Consider the following 18,195-nt stretch of genomic DNA (forward strand, 5'->3'; position numbering starts at 1 on the left):
TTGCTGACGTCTCCTTGCTGCCATGGGTTGGGGGCAAGGGCTCCGCCATCCCTGTATGTGGTGGTGACACCAAGTTGCTGGAGCCATGGCACATGTTGTCATCCTGTCCCCACCACACCCCCACTCCCATCCCTGGATTCCTGCCCCTCAGATAAGAATGGAGCCCTGATTCCACCTCAGGCCCCAGCAGCCCTGTTCTGGGTCCATGCTAGGTGACAAGGCTCTGCCCAGCTCGGTTTGGCCACTACCATGAGGGCCGAGGGCTCAACAGACTTGTGCCTGGTCACTTGTAGGGTCGTGCTAGGGCTGTGCTGACAGAATGGGTTTGAATCCAAACGTGTGCTCAGACACAGCATTAGTGAGCCTTTATTGAGCTCTTACTGCATGCTGGGCACTGGTCTGCAGGCTGCAGTGTCCTGTCTTATGTACACAGCTGCCCTCTGAAGGAGCCACTGTTGTTCCAGTTTGGCAAGTTAGGAGACCAGCCCAAAGACATACAGCACACGGAGAAAAAGCGAGATTCGAACTCAGGGCTGCTGGATTCTACACCTTGAGCTCCATCGTAGCAGAGCCTGGAGAAACATGACAGTGGGATGTGACAGCACACTTGGGTCCCCTCCTCTGCCCCTTTTGGCTCTTCTGGCCACAGGGCAGATGGGCCACCCACCTCAGCAGTCTTTCTCTTATGGTCTCCCAGACCACTGACAAGCAACAGTAGGAGCATAGTATCTGAGCTCTTTAAAAGTTCAGACTCAAGAATGGGGGGTTGCTTTTAATCCCAGCTACTGAGGAGATGGAGACCAGGAAGATCCGTGTTTGAAGCCATCCCTGGGCAAATAGTTCACGAAACACAATCTTGAAAAAAAAAAACCATCACAAAACAGGGCTGGTGGAGTGGCTCAAGTGGTAGAGCCCCTGTCTAGCAAGCGTGAGGCCAAGTTCAAACCTCAGTACTGCCGAAAAAAAAGAGGGAATTGGGACTTGAGAATTGCTTTTTCTTTAGATGCCATCCCAAAGTCCCAGCAGCCAAGTGAGGCTTGGTCCAGCAGCCCCACGCTGGTGGCTCCTCTCACACTGCAGGCAGCAGAGTCAAAGGACACACTTCCTGGGTCCACATGGACTGGGAGCAGAGGCCACATTTTGCTCCCAGCCAGAACGCTGGCGGGGCCCTTAGACTGATGGGTAGGGGGCGGAGCCTCTCCCCATGTGTGGTTCAGGTGGAATTGGAGCTGCTGCAGAGTGGGGAAGAAATACTGGGAGAGCAGTAACAGTGGCAGGTGCCATGGCTTGTGCCACTTCAGAGATGTAGGTAGGAGGATCGGCTCTGGTGCTGGCCCTGGGCAAAAAGTCAAGACCCTATCCAAAATGGAGCAAGTCGCCAGGCAGACTTGTAATCCTTGTAATGCCTGTAATCCCAGCTGATCAGGAGGATCGAGGTTCAAAGCCAGCCCTGGCAAATAGTTTGTGAGACTCTATCTCGAGAAAACCCTTCACAGAAAAGGGCTGGTGGAGTGGTGCAAAGTGTAGGCCCTGAGTTCAAACCCCAGTACAGGAAAAAAAAAAAAATCTAACAAGCCAAAAAGGATGGAGGAGGGGTGGCTCAAGCAATAGCTCTCCTGCCTAGCAAGCACCAAGCCCTGAGTTCAAACCCCAGTACCGCTAACAATGATGGTGGTAAAACTGCTATTTGCAATTTAGCAGCAAAGAAGAAAACTCAGAGACGTCAAGTGACCTGCTCAAAACCACACAGTCAGGACAGGCAAACGGGCTCAGAGGGGACCCGGAAGCCTGTGCCATCCCAGTAGAGGCATTGGTATCAGGGCTGAGGCTCCAGCCCCAGCTTCGAGTGTCAGGAATCACACAGCTGTCCCCATCTAGATGGGAGCCGCTGCCTGTGGCCACAGAGCTCAGGCTGGAGCCAGAAGTCCACTGATTCTGCTGTGGCAGTGCCTTTCTGAGTCCCAGCCCTCAGGGGTCCCCATCCTCAGCACCCAGGTGGGGGCCTGACCTGCACCTGCTACTCCCTGATTTTGTTTGGAGGGTGAGCGAGTGGACGTCCCCTGGCCTCCAGGATCCATGCTTACAGACTGTCCCCACGGTTCCGCCAGACCCTCCCAAGGGCCCCCACCACCCTTATGTGAGCAGTGCTCTCAGACAGAGTGGCCAGCCCTGATTAAAGATAAGCCTTGCAGAGAGGTGACCGCCTGGGGCTGCTGGCTGGCACCTGGCAAGGGGGGAGGGTTGGCCTGGGAGGGTCACAACTAGGAAACAAAACAGGTGGCAAGACTGTCTCCCTCCTGGCCTCAGCACCTGTCACTCAGCTGCAGGAGAGACCCAGATATTTGAGATTCCCTGCTACCAGCCCTAATGTCCTCCCAAAGCCTGTTGAGCTGTAACCTTGATTAAATGTCACCTCCTACAGGGGGCCAGTCACCTGTCCTCACCACCTACCCTTGGGTACTTCCTGACTAACCCTTAACCCCTGTTCTTGTTTGTCTTTCCTGTCGTCCCTGTCCTAAGGACATCAGCAACACAGGCTCAGGCCCATCTGTCACTCAGCGTTTGTTGAATGAACACACGAACTCACTGGGTTCATTCAGTGTTTTCCCCTTAAGAAGCTAGAAAACCAAGTGCAAGTTTTGTAACAAATACGAATGTATCCCTCACGTATGTAGAAACAAAGGTTAGAAAGTTGAAAGTAAAGATAAAAATCAACAAAGCCGGGCACTGGGGACTGGCGCCTGTAATCCTAGCTACTTGGGAGGCTGAGATAAGGAGGATCGCAGTACAAGGCCAGCCTGGGCAGATAGTTCGTGAGACCCCCATCTCCAAAATAACCAGAGCAAAATGGCCTGGGATGTGGCTCAAGTGGTAAATGCGCCTGCTTTGTAAGTGTGAAGCCCTGAGTTCAAATCCCAGCCCCACCAGAAAAAATAAATAAAAATCAACAAAGTAGAAGAGGATTAATGAGGGAAATCAACTCAAAAGTGGGTCCGTTATAAAACTGACACCTGGCAAGGGCTGGATGTGGCCTTGGGGACACCAGCTTGCAGTCAACCCTACAGTTTCCTCATTCAGGAAAAGGAAGGAGCCTGATTCCCAGGCACTGTGACCTAAGCCCGTCACTGGCCCTCCCTCCCAGCCTCAGTTTCCCCATGTGTAAAACAGGGTTGGACAGAAGCAGCTGTCTTCTAGCATGGCGTGGAGGATTAAAAATTGGGTTTATCCGTGAACAGTGAGCACTCTGTGGAGCTAATGCACTTATAGGACGCCTCCTGCATGCACTTGCTTGTGCATACCCTGCACGAATGGACCTTTTACATTTTTAGTAATGATTTTGGCGGGACCGGGTTTGAACTCAGGGTCTCATTACAAGCAGGCGCTCTACCACTTGAGCCACTCCGCCAGCCCAGTCTGCTCTAGGTTTTTTTTGTTGTTGTTGTTTTGAAGTTTCAGCAAGGATTTATTTTAGTATAACAGGAGGAAATACACACGAGGGGAGCAGGGAGAGAGAGAGAGATTGTCTACCCTCATGCAGGAAATGGGAGCAGATATTCCACTCTGGTTATCTTGAAGATGGGGTCTCATGAACTTCTTGTCTGGGCTGGCCTCAAACCATGATCCTCCCAAGTAGCTGGGATCACAGGGGTGAGCCAATAGCACCCAGCTAATGACAAATTTATTTGAATGTGTCATCACTAACCTGTCCAAATGCAAGTCACCCATGTAAACCCTGAAGAAACTGAAGTTTTGAAATAGCATTGACGTGTATTTATGTATTTATTTATTTTGGCAGCACTGGGGTTTGAACTCAGGGCCTCACACTTGCAAGGCAGGCGCTCTACCACTTGAGCTTCTCCACCAGCCCTTTTTTATGAAGGGTTGTCCAAGACAGGGTCTTGTCTACTTTGCCCAGGCTGCCTTTGAACTGTGATCCTCCTGATCTCAGCCTCCTGAGTAGCTGGGATTACAGGCGTGAGCCTCCGGTGCCTGGCAACATTCTTCTAAATGAGGTATGTTCATATACCATAAATTCACTTTTTTCTTTGTCTTTTTTTGAAACAATGTCTTACTATGTAGCCCAGGCTGGCCTGCCTCCACCTCCCAATTACTGGGATTACAGGTAGGTGCCACCACACCTGGCTAAAATTCACCAATTCAGTGCATTCATTCACAGGGCTGAGTGCCCATCACTGTGACCTAATTTCCCAGGTAGCTGAAGTTCAGAATCAACACAGGGATGCCAGGGAGCACCACAGCCCTATTTGGGGACTTTGAAACCCAGAAAGGGACAGGGATAGGTGAAGGCCACACATCAGCCAGTGAAGGAGATGCAGGCATACCATACCTGCCACCCCAGCTTGTGTGTCCCAGGTACCAGGCTGCAAGGAAACAGGGATTGACACTCAGGAGCCAGCACAAACCTGGGGAGGCACCGGAGACCCTGGGAAGCCGAAGGGAAGAGAGTAGCAGAGGCCAGGTCACCCAAGAACACTTGGGGGAGGGGAGAACATTTTGCAAGCTTCCTTGGAAACTGGACCCCAAGTGGCCACCTCCCAGGGCTATAAAAAGGCCATGGCCACAGGACAGGTTAAAAATAAAGGAGCTCCACCCCAGGAACATTGATGGCATTTGTGTGTCAAGCAGGCCCAGGGCCAGGAGGACACACTGCAAGTCCCAGGCAGAGGAGGACTTGCTGTGTGACCTCAGGCAGGCGCCTGCCCTCTCTGGGCTCCAATCCAAGTGATCAACAGCATTGATCTGAACTTCCAAAGCCAGCTCCACCTTCACTTTGTCTCTCGCGTGCCTCTTTTGCCTCACACTGACCCGGGCTCCTCCTTGGAAATCGAGGACACCTGGCTGTGCCTGTTTCCCTGCCTGCAAAGTGGGACGGTGTTGGTGGGGAGACTCCCATGGCTGTAATAACTGTCATTTATGAGGGTTGCAGTTGTAAGCACAGAGCGAGGCTGTTAGCACCGCTAGGAACTGAGCACGCTTCCAGGGTTCCTGTCCCTGTCCCCAAGATGGGTCCCTGCCAGCCCCAGGCAGGGCAGAAGCTAGAGTCCCCCGGCGCCCCCTGGTGGCATATGTGCTCATCGCTGCACCTTACAGGTGCCAAGCATTGCCCAAGTGCATGCTCACGCGCCAGGCTGGGCCACCCAGGTTGGCCATGGTGGCTCCTCTCTGTCCCTCAGAGACTGTGCCTGGGCTGTGTCGCGCACACTTGTGTGGGGGCTTCAGATGCCCCTGGGGGGGCCCCCCACTGTACCCTCTGTGACCCCCTCCCAGCCCTGCTGGTAACCACCTGACTCACAGCCGTCACCCTGTGCAGCTGGGAGCGACCCACTGATGAGTACCCTGCATACAGCAGGTACTCAATACGTGCTTCAACACACGCCTGAATGGATGATGGAACGAATGGAGGGCCACCCACCAGAAGGCGGGAAGGGAACAGGGTAGCAAGAGATGTATTTATTTATTTATTTACTTATTTAGCAGGACTGGGGTTTGAACTCAGGGCCTACACTTTGAGCCACTCCACCACCCTTTTTTTGTGAAGGTTTTTTTCAAAATAGGGTCTTGCCAACTATTTGCCTGGGCTGGCTTCAAACTGCAATCCTTCTAATCTCTGCCCCTCAACAGCTAGGATTACAGGCGTGAGCCACTGGTGCCCGGCAAGAGGTTGTTGAAAAGATAAAAACAGACTCGAGCATTAATTCAAAGCCAGTCGTTACTGTTAGTGTGTGCTGGGACGGGGACCTGGCAGCATAGTCAACGCAGTCCCTGTCGGAGAAGGTGGATGGGAGACCACGTGGGCTAGGAGCAAGTGAATGACAGTCTCTCAAACTGCCGAGGGCTGTGCAAACAGTAGAGTTGGGGCGCCAAATGGACGTGACTTTAAATGACTTAAATGGGGTGCCCAGGGAAGGCCCCACTGGCAGCGTGAGGAGGGTAAAGAGGGAGCCATAGAGGCATCTGGGAGGGACAGCAATCCAGACAGTGGGACGTGCAAAGGCCCTGGGGCAGGATGAGCCCGGTGAGTTGGAGAGGCAGCAAGGAGGCCGTGTGGCTGGAGCAGAGGGAGCGAGGGGGACAGAGGGAGGAGGATGGCAGCAGGGAAGGACTGCTGAGCGCTTTTGCTGACACCCTCACTGCACTTGACCCGAGGCCAGGAGGTTCCGGCTGGGCAACTGGCACAAACTTCCTCCTTTCTGCTTGGCTTGCCTTTTAGTTCCCTGAACAAGGCCCCCAGGGCCACCAGAGCGGGGTCAGACTGACCTTGGGCTCCCCAGCAAGCACCAGGCCTGAGCACACAGTTCTAGAACACGTTCCCATGAGCCAGGAACAACTCCACCCATGCACTTCACCCTTTATTAATCTCCCAAGGTCTGGTGCACCGTCCTGGCCACCAGGTAAGTTTTCTCCAAAGAAGAGCAGGCTGGGTGTGGCATGGTGGTGACTGCCCACCCAGCACACACCAGCCGGAGTTCATCTCCAGCACCTCCAGGGGGACAGAGGGAGGAGGAGGCAGGGAGGGGACAGGCAGGTGGTGCAGGGCCCTGTGGGCTGCAGGGAGGACTTGGGCTTTGAGCCTGAGGGAGGCGGGAGCCATGGAGGGCTGTGGGCAGGGGAGGGAGGGCCTGGCTCACGGGCGCCCCCTGGTGGACGGTGCAAGCAACGCTGGACGGGGGTAGGGGATGAATACATTTGTCTCTGGGGACAACTGGGTGACAAGGGACCAGGGCCTCTTTAATGCCTTTGGATTGTGAACCCTACAAATGTACTCTTGGTTTGAGAAACGTTTAGTTTTTAATTTTGGGGGCGGTACTGGGGTTGGAACTCAGGACCTGGCACTTGTTAGGCACTTCAGCACCCCGCCAGCCTGAGAGCGGTTTTTTAATCCCCGACAATGGCAGAAAGAGACCACTGCCAGTGAGGGCACAGCTTCCCGGCTTCCCTGGCCGCGGGCAGTCTGCCCTCCAAATGACATCTGCTAGTTGTCACATTTCGGTTTTTAAAGAAGGGGGGATTTTTCCTTTCTTGTTTTTTCTTCCCAGTTTTCTTATAGGCTGCTTGGCTGAAAGGCGATGTCCCCTGGAAAGGCTGCCGGCCTCCCCAGCCCATGTGGCCCCCAGGGGGCGCTGGGGTCACAGGAATGATAGCTGAGCCCTGACTGGGGACCCTGGGCCACCTGGAGCCACCTGGGGTCTTCTCTGCACAAAGATGCCCTGAGCCCATGGCTCATCCCACGTCCCTTCCTCCTTCTAGAACCTTCCTCAACCCACCCCTATCCCCCCCAACAGGTCCCCTAGGGCTCCATGGCTCATTCAATCACATGTAACCTACCTGTCTGCTGTACACAGCAAGTGCTCAATAATGGCTCAGCCAAAGACTTCATGTGTCCGGCGTTTAGTGTGTGCCCTGCCTGGTGCTGGGTTCTGAAGCACCCCGGGACCAGGACAGATCCGTCCCCTGACTTCTTGTGGCAGGCTGCGTGTGTTGCAGATATCACAAATTAACAAAGACGTGAACAAGAACGGGGCTGGGCTGCGGCTCAGTGGTGAGCACCTGTGTACACCCCAGGACCATAAGAAAAAAGAAAAAATAAAGGAAAAAAAGAACAAGAATGTATAAAGTTTAAAAATTCTTTTTTTTTTTTTTTGCAGTACTGGGGTTTGAACTCAGGCCTACACCTTGAGCCACTCCACCAGCCCTGCTGACTTTTGTGAAGGGTTTTTCTAAATAGGCTCTCATGAATTATTTGCCTAGGGCTGCCTTTGAACCACAATCCTCCTGATCTGTGCCTCCTGAGTAGCTGGGATTACAGGAGTGAGCCACCGGTGCCCAGCTCTTTTTTTTTTTTTTTAATTTTAATTTTGGAGCCAGGGTCCATACTGACCTCTGGGACTCACAATCCTCCTGATCCTCCTGCCTCTGCCTCCCCAGTGCTGGGTTCACAGGCGCGGCCACCTTGCCCGGCCCAGACAGCGTTTTACTTCTATCCTCTGTTCCAGACCAACAGGAAAGGCCCAATCCTGTCTATTTCCAACCCTCCGCCCCAGGGTAACCCCAGCTCCTGGGACAATCCTGGCACCCAGTACGTGCTCAAACAGGGTCAAATGAGCCAAGAGCCGGTTGAGAGTACTATGCTGGTGCTGCGGCCGGCTCTCCTCTCACCTCGAGGGTCAGTCACACTGTGTGCGTGGCCCCACCCCAAATCTAATCTCCAAGGCTTGGCTCCCCGGTTTCACTTCAGGGCTGTCGTGGGGAACTAGCTCCACAAAGTCTGAGTCAGGCACTAAAATAGCAAGTGGTGCAAGCTGCCGGGTGACTCACCAGGTCTGTCCTTGTCAGGGACAGACAGTGGACGAAAGGGAAGGCAACGTCAAAGCTCAAATAGAGTGGGCGGTAGAGATAGAGGGTGAGGCCTGCAGCAACCAGGCCCTGGGAGTCCAATTCCCTCTTCCTGGCCACCCTTCCTTCCCTCTCTTGAAAGGCTGGCGATTCCACTGACATTCTCCCACTTTGCATCTGGGTGCCAGAATTCAACTTCTTTGGCACCCTATATTCCCCATCTGTAAAATGGGTCCATGTTTACCCCTGAGGAGTCACTTAAAGGACTGAGGTGTGCTTATGTATTAAAACCCCAAGAGCTGATTGAACTAGCCATCACATCTGAAAATCCCAACTATAAGGGAGGCTGTAGGTAGGAGGATCGCAGTTTGAGGCCAGCCCCAGCAAAAAACCCTAACTAAAGCAAAAAAGGGCTTGGGGGCCTGGCTCAGGTGGTACAGAGCCTGCCTAGCAAGTGTGAGGCCCTGAGTTCAAACTCCAGCACTGGAAAAATAAGATAATAAACAATAAACTGAGAGGAGAAAAGCACAGGCTCAGAGAAGACATTTGCCCTAGGTCACACGGTGGGATCTGGGCCCAGCTTTGGCAGGGGCCTCAAGACACACCCTAAAGAAAAAAGGCTGCCAGGCCTTCCTCATGTCTTTTCTGTCCACCTTCCCAGACCTTAGAACCTAGACTTTCTGAAAGACACATGGCTGCAACCAACTCCCAGACTACGTTTCCCAGCATCCTTTGCAATAGGACCGGGTCAAGTGCCTTCCTCCCTATCCAATGGGATGAGAGCAGATTATACAACTTCCGGTTCCTGCTCTTCGAGAGGCAGCACGTCTTCCTGCCTTCCAGTTCCCTTCTTTGGGGGAATGGGAGCCTCGTGGTTCTTAGCAAAGAGAGGGGTGAGGGTTTCTCCAGAGGACAGGTGGCCTTGTGTAAGCGTTCAATAAATATTTATTATAATAAAAAGTCCTCTCAACATCTCCCACCACCAAGGTCCCCACCAGAGACAGCCTGTGTCTGTAGCCAGCATGTCCAGATGTAGCCAGCATGTCCAGATGTGGCCAGCAAGCTGGTCACCCCCTAGGAATGTCTCCAAAGTAGCAAATGGTCCATCTAACACTGCACACCAGGGGTGACAGATGGAGGCCCACAAGCCCACGCACGGACCCAGGCAGGGCTCCAGGGCCCTGGGGACCAGGTGGTCAGCGCTGGTCACTCACTCTTTGGGTGACTTGTCATCAGGAGCCTGGTCGCCTCTCTGGCTCCACATTTGGTTGTTAAGCCCCAGCTGCACCATTTGGGCATGGTGGATGATGAGGGGTTGTGGTCCCTGGGTCTGAGGGGGCACAGGTGAGGCAGGTGGGAAGGTGGGGGGCTGGGGAAAGGTGGGGGGCTGGGGGCAGGTGAGGGGCTGGGGGAAGGTGGGGGGCTGGGGGAAGGTGGGAGGCTGGGGGAAGGTGGGGAGCTGGGGGCAGGTGGGGGGCTGGGGGAAAGAAGGGGCCTGCAGGGAGGCAGGAGATGAGGTGCCAGCCTGCCATGGGTTCAGTGTGGGGGGCTGAGGGTAGCCCGACCAGGCAGGGAAGGGTGGTGGAGCTTCCAGGGGCACCTGTTCCCCAAAGGGCACCTGAGCCCCTAGTGACAAGCCACTCCTGAAAGCCTCCTGGAGCCTGTGCATCTGTGCCTGCAGGGACGCCCAGGTCTGCAGGTATCCAGAGTAGGCAGCATGGAAGGCGACCACCTGCTGTCGCTGACCCTCCAGCTGTTGTCTCTGCTCCCTCAGGGCGCGGGCCTCTTGCTCCTGCCTCCACTGGGCCTGACGGGCCTGCAGCTTCTGTGGCTTGAAGGTGTTGGCCACCTTCCTGGCGAAGATCGAGGAGTGTTCGTCCAGCCACACCAGGCCAGCCAGCAGGCTGGAAGTGTCAGGGCTGAGCTGCCCCTGGGAGCTCTCGAGTGGCAGGAAGGGAATGACGCAGTCGTGTCTGCCATGCTGTGTGACACTGCTCATCAGAGCCTGGTTCACCTGGTGCAGGCCCAGGCGACAGTCGAAGCTTGCTGTGAGCAGCAGGATGGTGAAGCCCGAGTGATCGATGGCATCCTGCAGGCAGCTCAGCTCACCGCGCCCGGGCACCTGGAAGTCCTCGCAAAAGGTGGCCCCGTCAGGCACCCCGAGGGCCTCCAGCCTGTCCCGCACACGCAGGGCCACGTGCTCATCAGCCCTGGCGTGGAGGACCACAAAGTTGTAGAACTTCTGCCCTGGTGTCTCTGTCTGGATAGGTGAAGGGCAGGGGGACGAGGGGGCCGGAGGAACCAGGTTGGGGGGTGATGGGGGAGAAGTACGGGCAGGCGGGGAGGTATGGATGGCCGAGGGAGCAGGTGGGCCGGGCTCAGAATTCTGTGACGTGACATCTTCTATGGAAGGCTGGGGTGGTGTCTGGTCTTTGCTGGTGCAAGGAGTATCCACGGGGTCCGGGATGGGCGAGAGGAGAGATTTGGGGTCCACAGACACCTGGGTCTGCTCCAATGGGGAGTGAGGGCTTGTTTCTGGGGCAGCAGGAGGGACAATTGAGGCTGGATCTGGGGCCACCTCGGGGTGTCCGGGACTGTCTGGAAACTCTGTGGGGCTGGCCATGTCCACTGATGATGGCCAGCTTACCTCCTCTGGCTCCTGGCAGCCCCTGGGGACAGGCTGAGGCACCACACTGGCCGGGGGCTCATGGCTCAGCCTGCTGGGCCCGTGGGAGCCACGGTGTGGGCAGAGGAAGGGCAGGGTGGGCGACTGGCTGATTTCCAGCTTGCTAACCAGTGAGGCCGGGCTGCCAGTGGACCGCAGGGAGCGAGCTCGGCTCCAGCTGGACAGGGCATCAATGGGGCGAGGCTGGCTTCGAGTCCCCGAGGTCAATGCTGAGGATGGGGTGAGGGGGTCCAAATCAGAACGGAGCAGCTCAAAGTCCCCCAGGTCCTCTGTGATGTCCCATCCACACCGATCCCGGGCCTCCCCCTGGAGCTCGCCCAGCCGGTGGTCACCCTCAGCGTCCAGGGTGCGGATAGCTTCCTGGTAAGCCATGTCCCGCAGTGAGGCAGAACACAGCTTCTCCTGGGCCAGCAGATGGTACAAGCGGGCCACGGTCCAGGACACATCTGGGGACTCCTCTGGGGCCTCAGCACTGTCCACACCTGCCCACCGCCGGGCCACCAGCCGGGCCACTGCATCGTCCTTCACGGCCTCCAAGGAGACCCTGGCCTCTGTGTCCTGGCCCAGGGTCAGCAGCACCATGGCGCACAGGAGATCCGCTCCCTGGCAGCCCGAGCGCAGGGTCCTCAGCTTGTGTTTCAGGTGGACCAGCTTGTCGCGTCCCACGGCCTCTAGAATGTGGAAGGTGCCAGGGAGGGATGGGCCTGGGCCAGCCATGGGTGCAGGAGGGTGGGGGCACGGGCGGCAGACGCTGGGGCTGATGAAGACATGTTCTGGACTGCCACCTTCTGCTCACCTGGGGACCCCCGACCCACGCCCTGCACGGTTCTAGAAGAGCAGCCGGGGAAGACCTGCGGGAACAAAGCGGGTACACGTTTTCCACAGCACGCAGAGGCCACTCCACCTGCCTGCCAGTGTGTCACTTCTGTCACCTCCTGGCAGCTGACACTGACCTGGTGGTGCTCAGAGAGATAGCCTGCCGTTCCTCCTTATTTACAGATGAAAAAGTAAGGCACAGAGAGGCAAAGTCACTTGCCCAAAGTCACACAGCTAACAAGTGATGGAGCTGGGATTTGAACCTAGGACTTCTGGCTGCACAGGCCTAAGGCTGCACTCACTCCCTATGAGAATAATTCTTCCAGGGAACTCAGTTGTGGTAGCACACAGAAAGTTCGGAACCTGAAGCCAGTGGGAGCCTTCATGACAGACCACAAGCCAGAGTCACCCAGTCACAATGAGGCTCCTTAAATTTCCCATCTGCAGGAACTGTGAGGAACAGTGTTCACCATTTTCAACCGGGGGAAATTCGTGACACGGCCATCACACACAACTAACAGACGAGTGGACATGGGCCCTGTCCCGAGCAGTGCTGCCAAACCACTTGGAAGCAACTTTGTCTCCCGTCCATTTCTCAAAAAATTCCAAGCCAGCTCCTACCTTGGGCTCTTCGCATCTGCTGTGCTCCCTTCCCCATTCACCTGGTGACCTCAGTCTCAGACACAAGGACACCACATTAGGTGCCTTCTGTAGCCACCCCAGGTCCCCATTCCCCATCCCTGACTGTCTCTCCCTTCCCTCAAAACTCACAGGAGAATATCCTGCTGTATGGACTTTTCTTTTTCTTTCTTTTTTTGCGGTACTGGGGTTTGAACTTAGGGCCTAACACCTTGAGCCTCTCCACCAGCCCTTTTTTTGATAGATTTTTTTCTTTCTTCTTCTTTTTCTTTGGCGGGACTGGGGTTTGAACTCAGGACTTTGCACTTGCAGAGCAGATGCACTACCATATGAGTCATACCTCCTGTGATGGGTTTTTTTTCGAGATAGGGTCTCTCAAACTATTTGCCCCGGCTGGCTTCAAACCGCGATCCTCCTGATCACTGCCTCCTGAGTAGCTGGGATTACAGGTGTGAGACACTGGACTTTTCTTGAATGGTAACTATTTTGCATTGACCATCTGCCTTCCCACCAGACTGAGGGTGACCAACAGCAGAAGCTGGGCTCCTCCTGGGCTCTACCGGGTGGTTTAAGCCCAGAGTAGGCACACCACAAGTACTTGTAGGGGAAGGAAAGGGGGGAGGGAAGGAGAAAGGGAGAGAGGATGGATGGATTTAGATATTTCCACAACAATCCAGTCACATTGGGGCTATTGTCATTTTTAACCCAAGGAAACAGAGGCACAGAGAGGTTAAGTGAGTAGCCAAGGGCCACACAGCCTATGGAGAGTGCAGCTGGATTGGAACCTAGGCTGTCTGACTCTAGAACCCAGCAAGCCTGTGGGCTCCAAAGTGTGTCACCACAGATTCGGGCTTATGCGGACCTTGTTATACGACCTGAGACATCCTATGTTTGATACGAGCCAAGCTCATGACAGGATAAAAACCACAATGATCTCATATTCAGGTAGGATCACAAGCCAGCCAAGACTTTTTTGAAAGTTTCAAGATGACGACTTGAAATATGGTCCCAGATTCCCTCAACAGCCATGGTCCTGAGATTACGCCAATGAAATGCGGAAAGGAAAACTCGCTCAGAGTTTCCCACACTGGCCCGCTAGCCACCACGGGAGACACAAGTGGTTGGGACTTCCTTGCCAACGTGGAACAAAGGAGGTTTTGTGTCAAACTCTGGTATTCTGGGTTCTCAGGGAAAATCAGGAGCCAAGCCACGCAGGGCCCACATCGCATCTGTAGGCAAGGGAGAAAATCCGATAGCTGGGGGTCCTGGGTTGGTTCCCCAGTGCCACCTGGAATGAGGCGTCGCTGGGGTGGAAGGACAGCCTGCCATGGGCTTTGAGCCTCACTGAGAAGCTTCCTGGCCATGACCTTATCCATGTGCACAGGGCAGCCTCAGTCTCCCAGTCTGGGAAATGGGTAGAGTTCAGCCTCCTTGCTTGGCAAGGACACATGAGTTAATTCACACAGAACAGAGAATGCCCTACTGTGGGGGCATTACTGCAGGCATGACTGCTGCCTGCCCTCCACAGGGACAGGACCGGGGACATCCCGGCCACCCACCTCGGCGGCAGCCAGGAAGGATCTGGCAACCACCCAATCTTATTTATGAATGCTCTCTGCCCGGGCTCAGCTATGGCTGTGACTGTCCCCTTCTTAGGGTGCCATCCCTGGCCTATCCTGCTCAAGCTGCCCTGCCTAGCCACCACCCACCCCAAACAACTGGACACCCAGCTTGCATGGTGGCACCTTCCAGGGAGACTAGGATCAAGGCCACTCCACACCCCAACAGTGGGCTCCTGGGGGACTGGGGGCTGCTGGCCGCCTTGTATACCCTGTCTCTGCCTCAGTTTCCTGCTTGGCAACACCCCCAGGAAAGCCACACTTGGGGGCTGGGGGGTGCCGCTCAATGGTGAGCACCCACCTAGCAAGTGCCAAGCCTTCGTTCATCACCAGCACCACAAAAAAAGAAAAAAAAAATCATAGCACAATAGTAAGTCCTGGCAGAACTTCTTTTTTTTCTCTCTCTCTTTTTTCAAACTTTTTTAGCCATGTTTGGGACATGGTGCTGCTCACTCTCAGCCTCCAACTGCTCCCACACACACTCAAGTCTCCTCACACCTTGGAGGGATTCATTGAGCACCTACTGTGCTCCAGGTGCTGTGGCAGATCGGGTGGGGACGCCCTGCCCTCGCAGCTCAGGCCAGAGACACCAACAGGAAATGAGAAAGTCACCCATTTCATTTCAAGTCTGCAAAGTGCCCTGAAGGAAATGGGTAGAGGAGGAGGGGTGGCCAAGGAGGCCGCTGTGAGGAAGGGACATTTGAGCTGAGACCTGAGGGGACGTGGAGCAAGCCAGATCTGAGGGAAGAGAAGCAGAGAAAACTGCCATGCAAAGGCCCTGGGGCAGGACAAGCCTGGTGTGTGGCTGGAGCAGAGGGAGCAAGGGGGACAGAGGGACCCAGAGAGGGGACAGGCAGGTCGTGCAGGGCCCTGTGGGTTGCAGGGAGGACTTGGGCTTTGACCCTGAGGGAGGTGGGAGCCATGGAAGGCAGTGGGCAGGGGAGGGACCTGACTCAGTGCTCACGGATGCCCCTTAGCTGCTGTGGGGAGGACAGACTGGAGGGTGAGGGTAGGAGCAGGGACCAGGTCAGAGGGGACTGAGCTGGACCAGGTGAGTGAGGATGGGGTGGCAGTCCCTAGGAAGGAGGGAAGGGGCTGAATCTGGAGCCCTCAGGATCTGCTGCTATCCAACAAGGAGACCAGGGTTACCAGGGTCTTGGCCTGAGATGGAGCACTTTGGAGGAGCTGGTCTGGGGTGAGGAGGAAGAAATCAAGAGTTGTCTCTTGCAGGAGTCCCCTCCCTACCTCCCTCCTCCTCTGTCCCCCTTGCTCCCTTTTCTAGAACCTCACGGTGTCCCCTTGCTGCTCCTCTAACACACCAGGCTCTGTCCTGCCCCGGGACCTTTGCACAGGCTGTGCCTCAGACTGGACCAACACCCTTCCCAGATATACACAGGGCCTGGCTTCCATGCCTCTCACACTCCCTGCCTTCTTCTCCCCCTTTCCCCTTTAAACACCAGATAAGACAGATTTAATGTTGCTGAATAACCTTCTTTCCAACCGAGCGAGCGCCACTCCAGGGATAGTGTTCTGTTGCTTACGGCTCTATCTAGACACACAGTAGGTGCTTAATAAATGCTGACCGAAAAAAAATCAATGAATGCGGGGAGGGGAGATAAAGGAGAGCCACAGAGGAGGTGAGTTCAACCATGATACACTGTAAGAACTTTTGTAAATGTCACAGTGTATCCCCAGCACAACAATAATATAAAAATTTTAAAAAGTCAATCAATGAACAGAACGATACCTGGCACACTGTAGGTGCCTTACTGAATACTTACTGACTGAATAAGTCAATAAATACGTAGAACAGTGTCCAGAAGCACTTAACATTTCCTGCTTCCAATATCGTCCCTCCTCACCGAAACGGTAGTCTCACCTGCTCCCAACAGGACTAACACATAGTAGGGCCAATTCACTCCTTCTGGTTCATGAAGAAACATTGAAAGAGCCCAGCGCAGCGGCGTCTGGAGTCTCAGATACTCGAGAGGCGGAACAGGAGGGTTGTTTGAGCCCAGGAGCTCAGGACCAGCCTGGCAGCATAGCAAAGTCCATCTTTTAAAAAAAAAGTACAAGTAATCATTTAAAAAAAAAAAAAGGTAGGGTGTGGTGGTGCACACCTGCGATCACTGCAGCAAGGGAGGGGTAGGTGGGAGGATCACAGTCCAAGGCCAGCCCAGGGTAAAGATGTGAGGCCCTCCCTGAAAAATAGCCAGAGCAGCTAGGCACTGGTGGCTCACACCTGTAATCCCAGCTACTCAGGAGGCAGAGATCAGGAGGCTCACAGTTCAAAGCCAGCCCTGACGAATAACTTGTGAGACTCTAACTCAAAAAACACCCATCACAAAAAAGGGATGGAGGTGTGGCTCAAGTGGTAGAGTCTAGCAAGCACAAGGTCCTGAGTTCAAACCCTAGCACCGCCAAGAAAAACAGACAGCCTGGCTCCAGCCCCCCACCTCCCTTCCTGTGCTTTTTCACTAAGCACCTACAGTGTGCAGTCTCCTTGCAACACTTGCATCTGAGAGCCCTCAGACCAGGCAGAGCTGCACCCTCCACACTTGGCATTCATGCTTCCTTACTGTCTTGACCTTGGGAGCCCTGAGGTCGCCATTACTGTCCCTACTGTGTGCTCACCATCTGTAAGGAACACTGTCGCTTAGCTCATAGCAGGTGCTCCCTGTGTCAGCTGAAGACAGAATGGACTTCCTCTCCCTCTAGGAGGCTCTGCCTAGCCCCCTCCCTCCTCCATGGAAACAGGGGTGCTCACCCAGCCACCCCAAAAGGTGTCCCCAGTCCCTCAGCCTGCCTGGCTGTCACAGGGCATCCCTGAGGACTGAGCAGAGCCGGCACTGGTACCAAGGTACCAACTGCTCCGGCAGCTCCCAGGCCTGTCCCACCCTCCTGGGGGGCGCTGGGGGGCGGGGCTGAGGGCGGGGGGGCGGGGCTGAGGGCGGGGGGGCGGGGCCAGGGCCCCACTTGGCAAGCAGGGCAGGAAGAAGGCAGAAACCCTGGGGAGAAGGGGGGGTGGGGGGCGGGGGCTGGGAGGTTCGGGGAGAGATCTGGGCTGTTCCAGAAATATTGGGGTGTTGGAGGGCCATGGGACTGGGGCAGGGGTTTTGGGAGCCCTGGTGTTGGGGATCTGGGGGTGGGGAGCAAAGTTGGGAAGGACCCCTGGTATTCAGGAATAAAGGTTGGGGATCTGTGGTTTGGAGACGGGTGTTGGGGACCCAGGTGTTGGGGAGCTGGGGCTTGGGGACAGGGGACGGATGTGGGTTGGGGACGATGGCGGTGGGGAGCCCGTGGTGAGAGGCTGCAGCCCGGCCCCCACTCACACCTACCGGGGGCCGCCACGGTGGCTGAGTCGTCGTTGGGTTGGTCGCCGCCAGGCAGAGTCGGGCTGTGGTGGCCGTGGTGGCCACAAGCCTAGGCAAGAGGACAAGCGCCACCCCTTCCGCATCCCCGGAGCAGTGAGGTCACACCGAAACTCCTCCCTGCAACAGGGACAGCGGGAAAGTCCCCGAGCCGCCCCGCCCAGGCCTGCCCTCTGTGCCCTGTGTCCCCCAGCCGGCGCCATGTGGAGTTCAGCCACAGCTCTGCCCTGACCACAGGCCCGGGATGAATCATGGGACAACTAATGCCACGGCTTTTATTTTTGGGGTGGGGCAAGCAGTACTGGGGTTTGAACTCAGGGCCTACACCTTGGGCCACTCCACCGGCCCGTTTTGTGTTGGGTTTTTTGAGATAGGATCTCAAGAACTAATTGCCAGGGGCTGGCTTTGAACCGCGGTCCTCCTGCTGTCTGCCGCCATGTGAATGTGCACTTAAGCACAGATGCGCGGTGGCCGAGCGTTTGCCAGCATGTGCAAAGGCCCTGGTTCCATCCCTGCCACTAAAAAATAAAAAAAAAAAAAAGCAACATAATTTTATTGCTTTCTTTTATATGTTTTTGTGAGACAGTACTTTGGGATTTCAACTCAGGGCATCGCTCTTGCCAGCCCATGAAATTTTAAATGATACATATTTACCACAAGGTTAGAAAAACCTAAGTGCGTGAAAGGTAGTCATCTTTCATTTCTTTTG

The 18,195-nt window shown here is 55.2% G+C and overlaps 1 protein-coding gene across 2 annotated transcripts; it reads right to left on the bottom strand.

Moving 5' to 3' along the window:
• Positions 1-8,876: 8,876 nt before the first annotated feature.
• Positions 8,877-17,594, bottom strand: Ticam1 (TIR domain containing adaptor molecule 1). Of its 2 annotated transcripts, XM_020165853.2 has the most exons (3): positions 17,454-17,594; positions 15,995-16,170; positions 8,877-11,892 (listed from the first exon to the last, which is right to left on the bottom strand). In XM_020165853.2, exon 3 carries the CDS (start codon positions 11,756-11,758, stop codon positions 9,566-9,568), a length of 2,193 nt encoding a protein of 730 aa, XP_020021442.2. In that variant the 5' UTR covers positions 11,759-11,892; positions 15,995-16,170; positions 17,454-17,594; the 3' UTR covers positions 8,877-9,565. The 2 variants fall into 2 exon arrangements, with proteins under 2 accessions (XP_020021442.2, XP_073910478.1); XM_074054377.1 differs by lacking the exon at positions 15,995-16,170.
• Positions 17,595-18,195: the final 601 nt, after the last annotated feature.

Source organism: Castor canadensis, chromosome 14 (assembly GCF_047511655.1).
Source record: "Castor canadensis chromosome 14, mCasCan1.hap1v2, whole genome shotgun sequence".
Lineage (NCBI taxonomy): Eukaryota > Metazoa > Chordata > Mammalia > Rodentia > Castoridae > Castor > Castor canadensis.

Coding starts and splice junctions, on each gene's coding strand:
- Ticam1 (XM_074054377.1), bottom strand. CDS start 11,758: ATGGCTGGCCCAGGCCCATCCCTCCCTGGCACCTTCCACATTCTAGAG.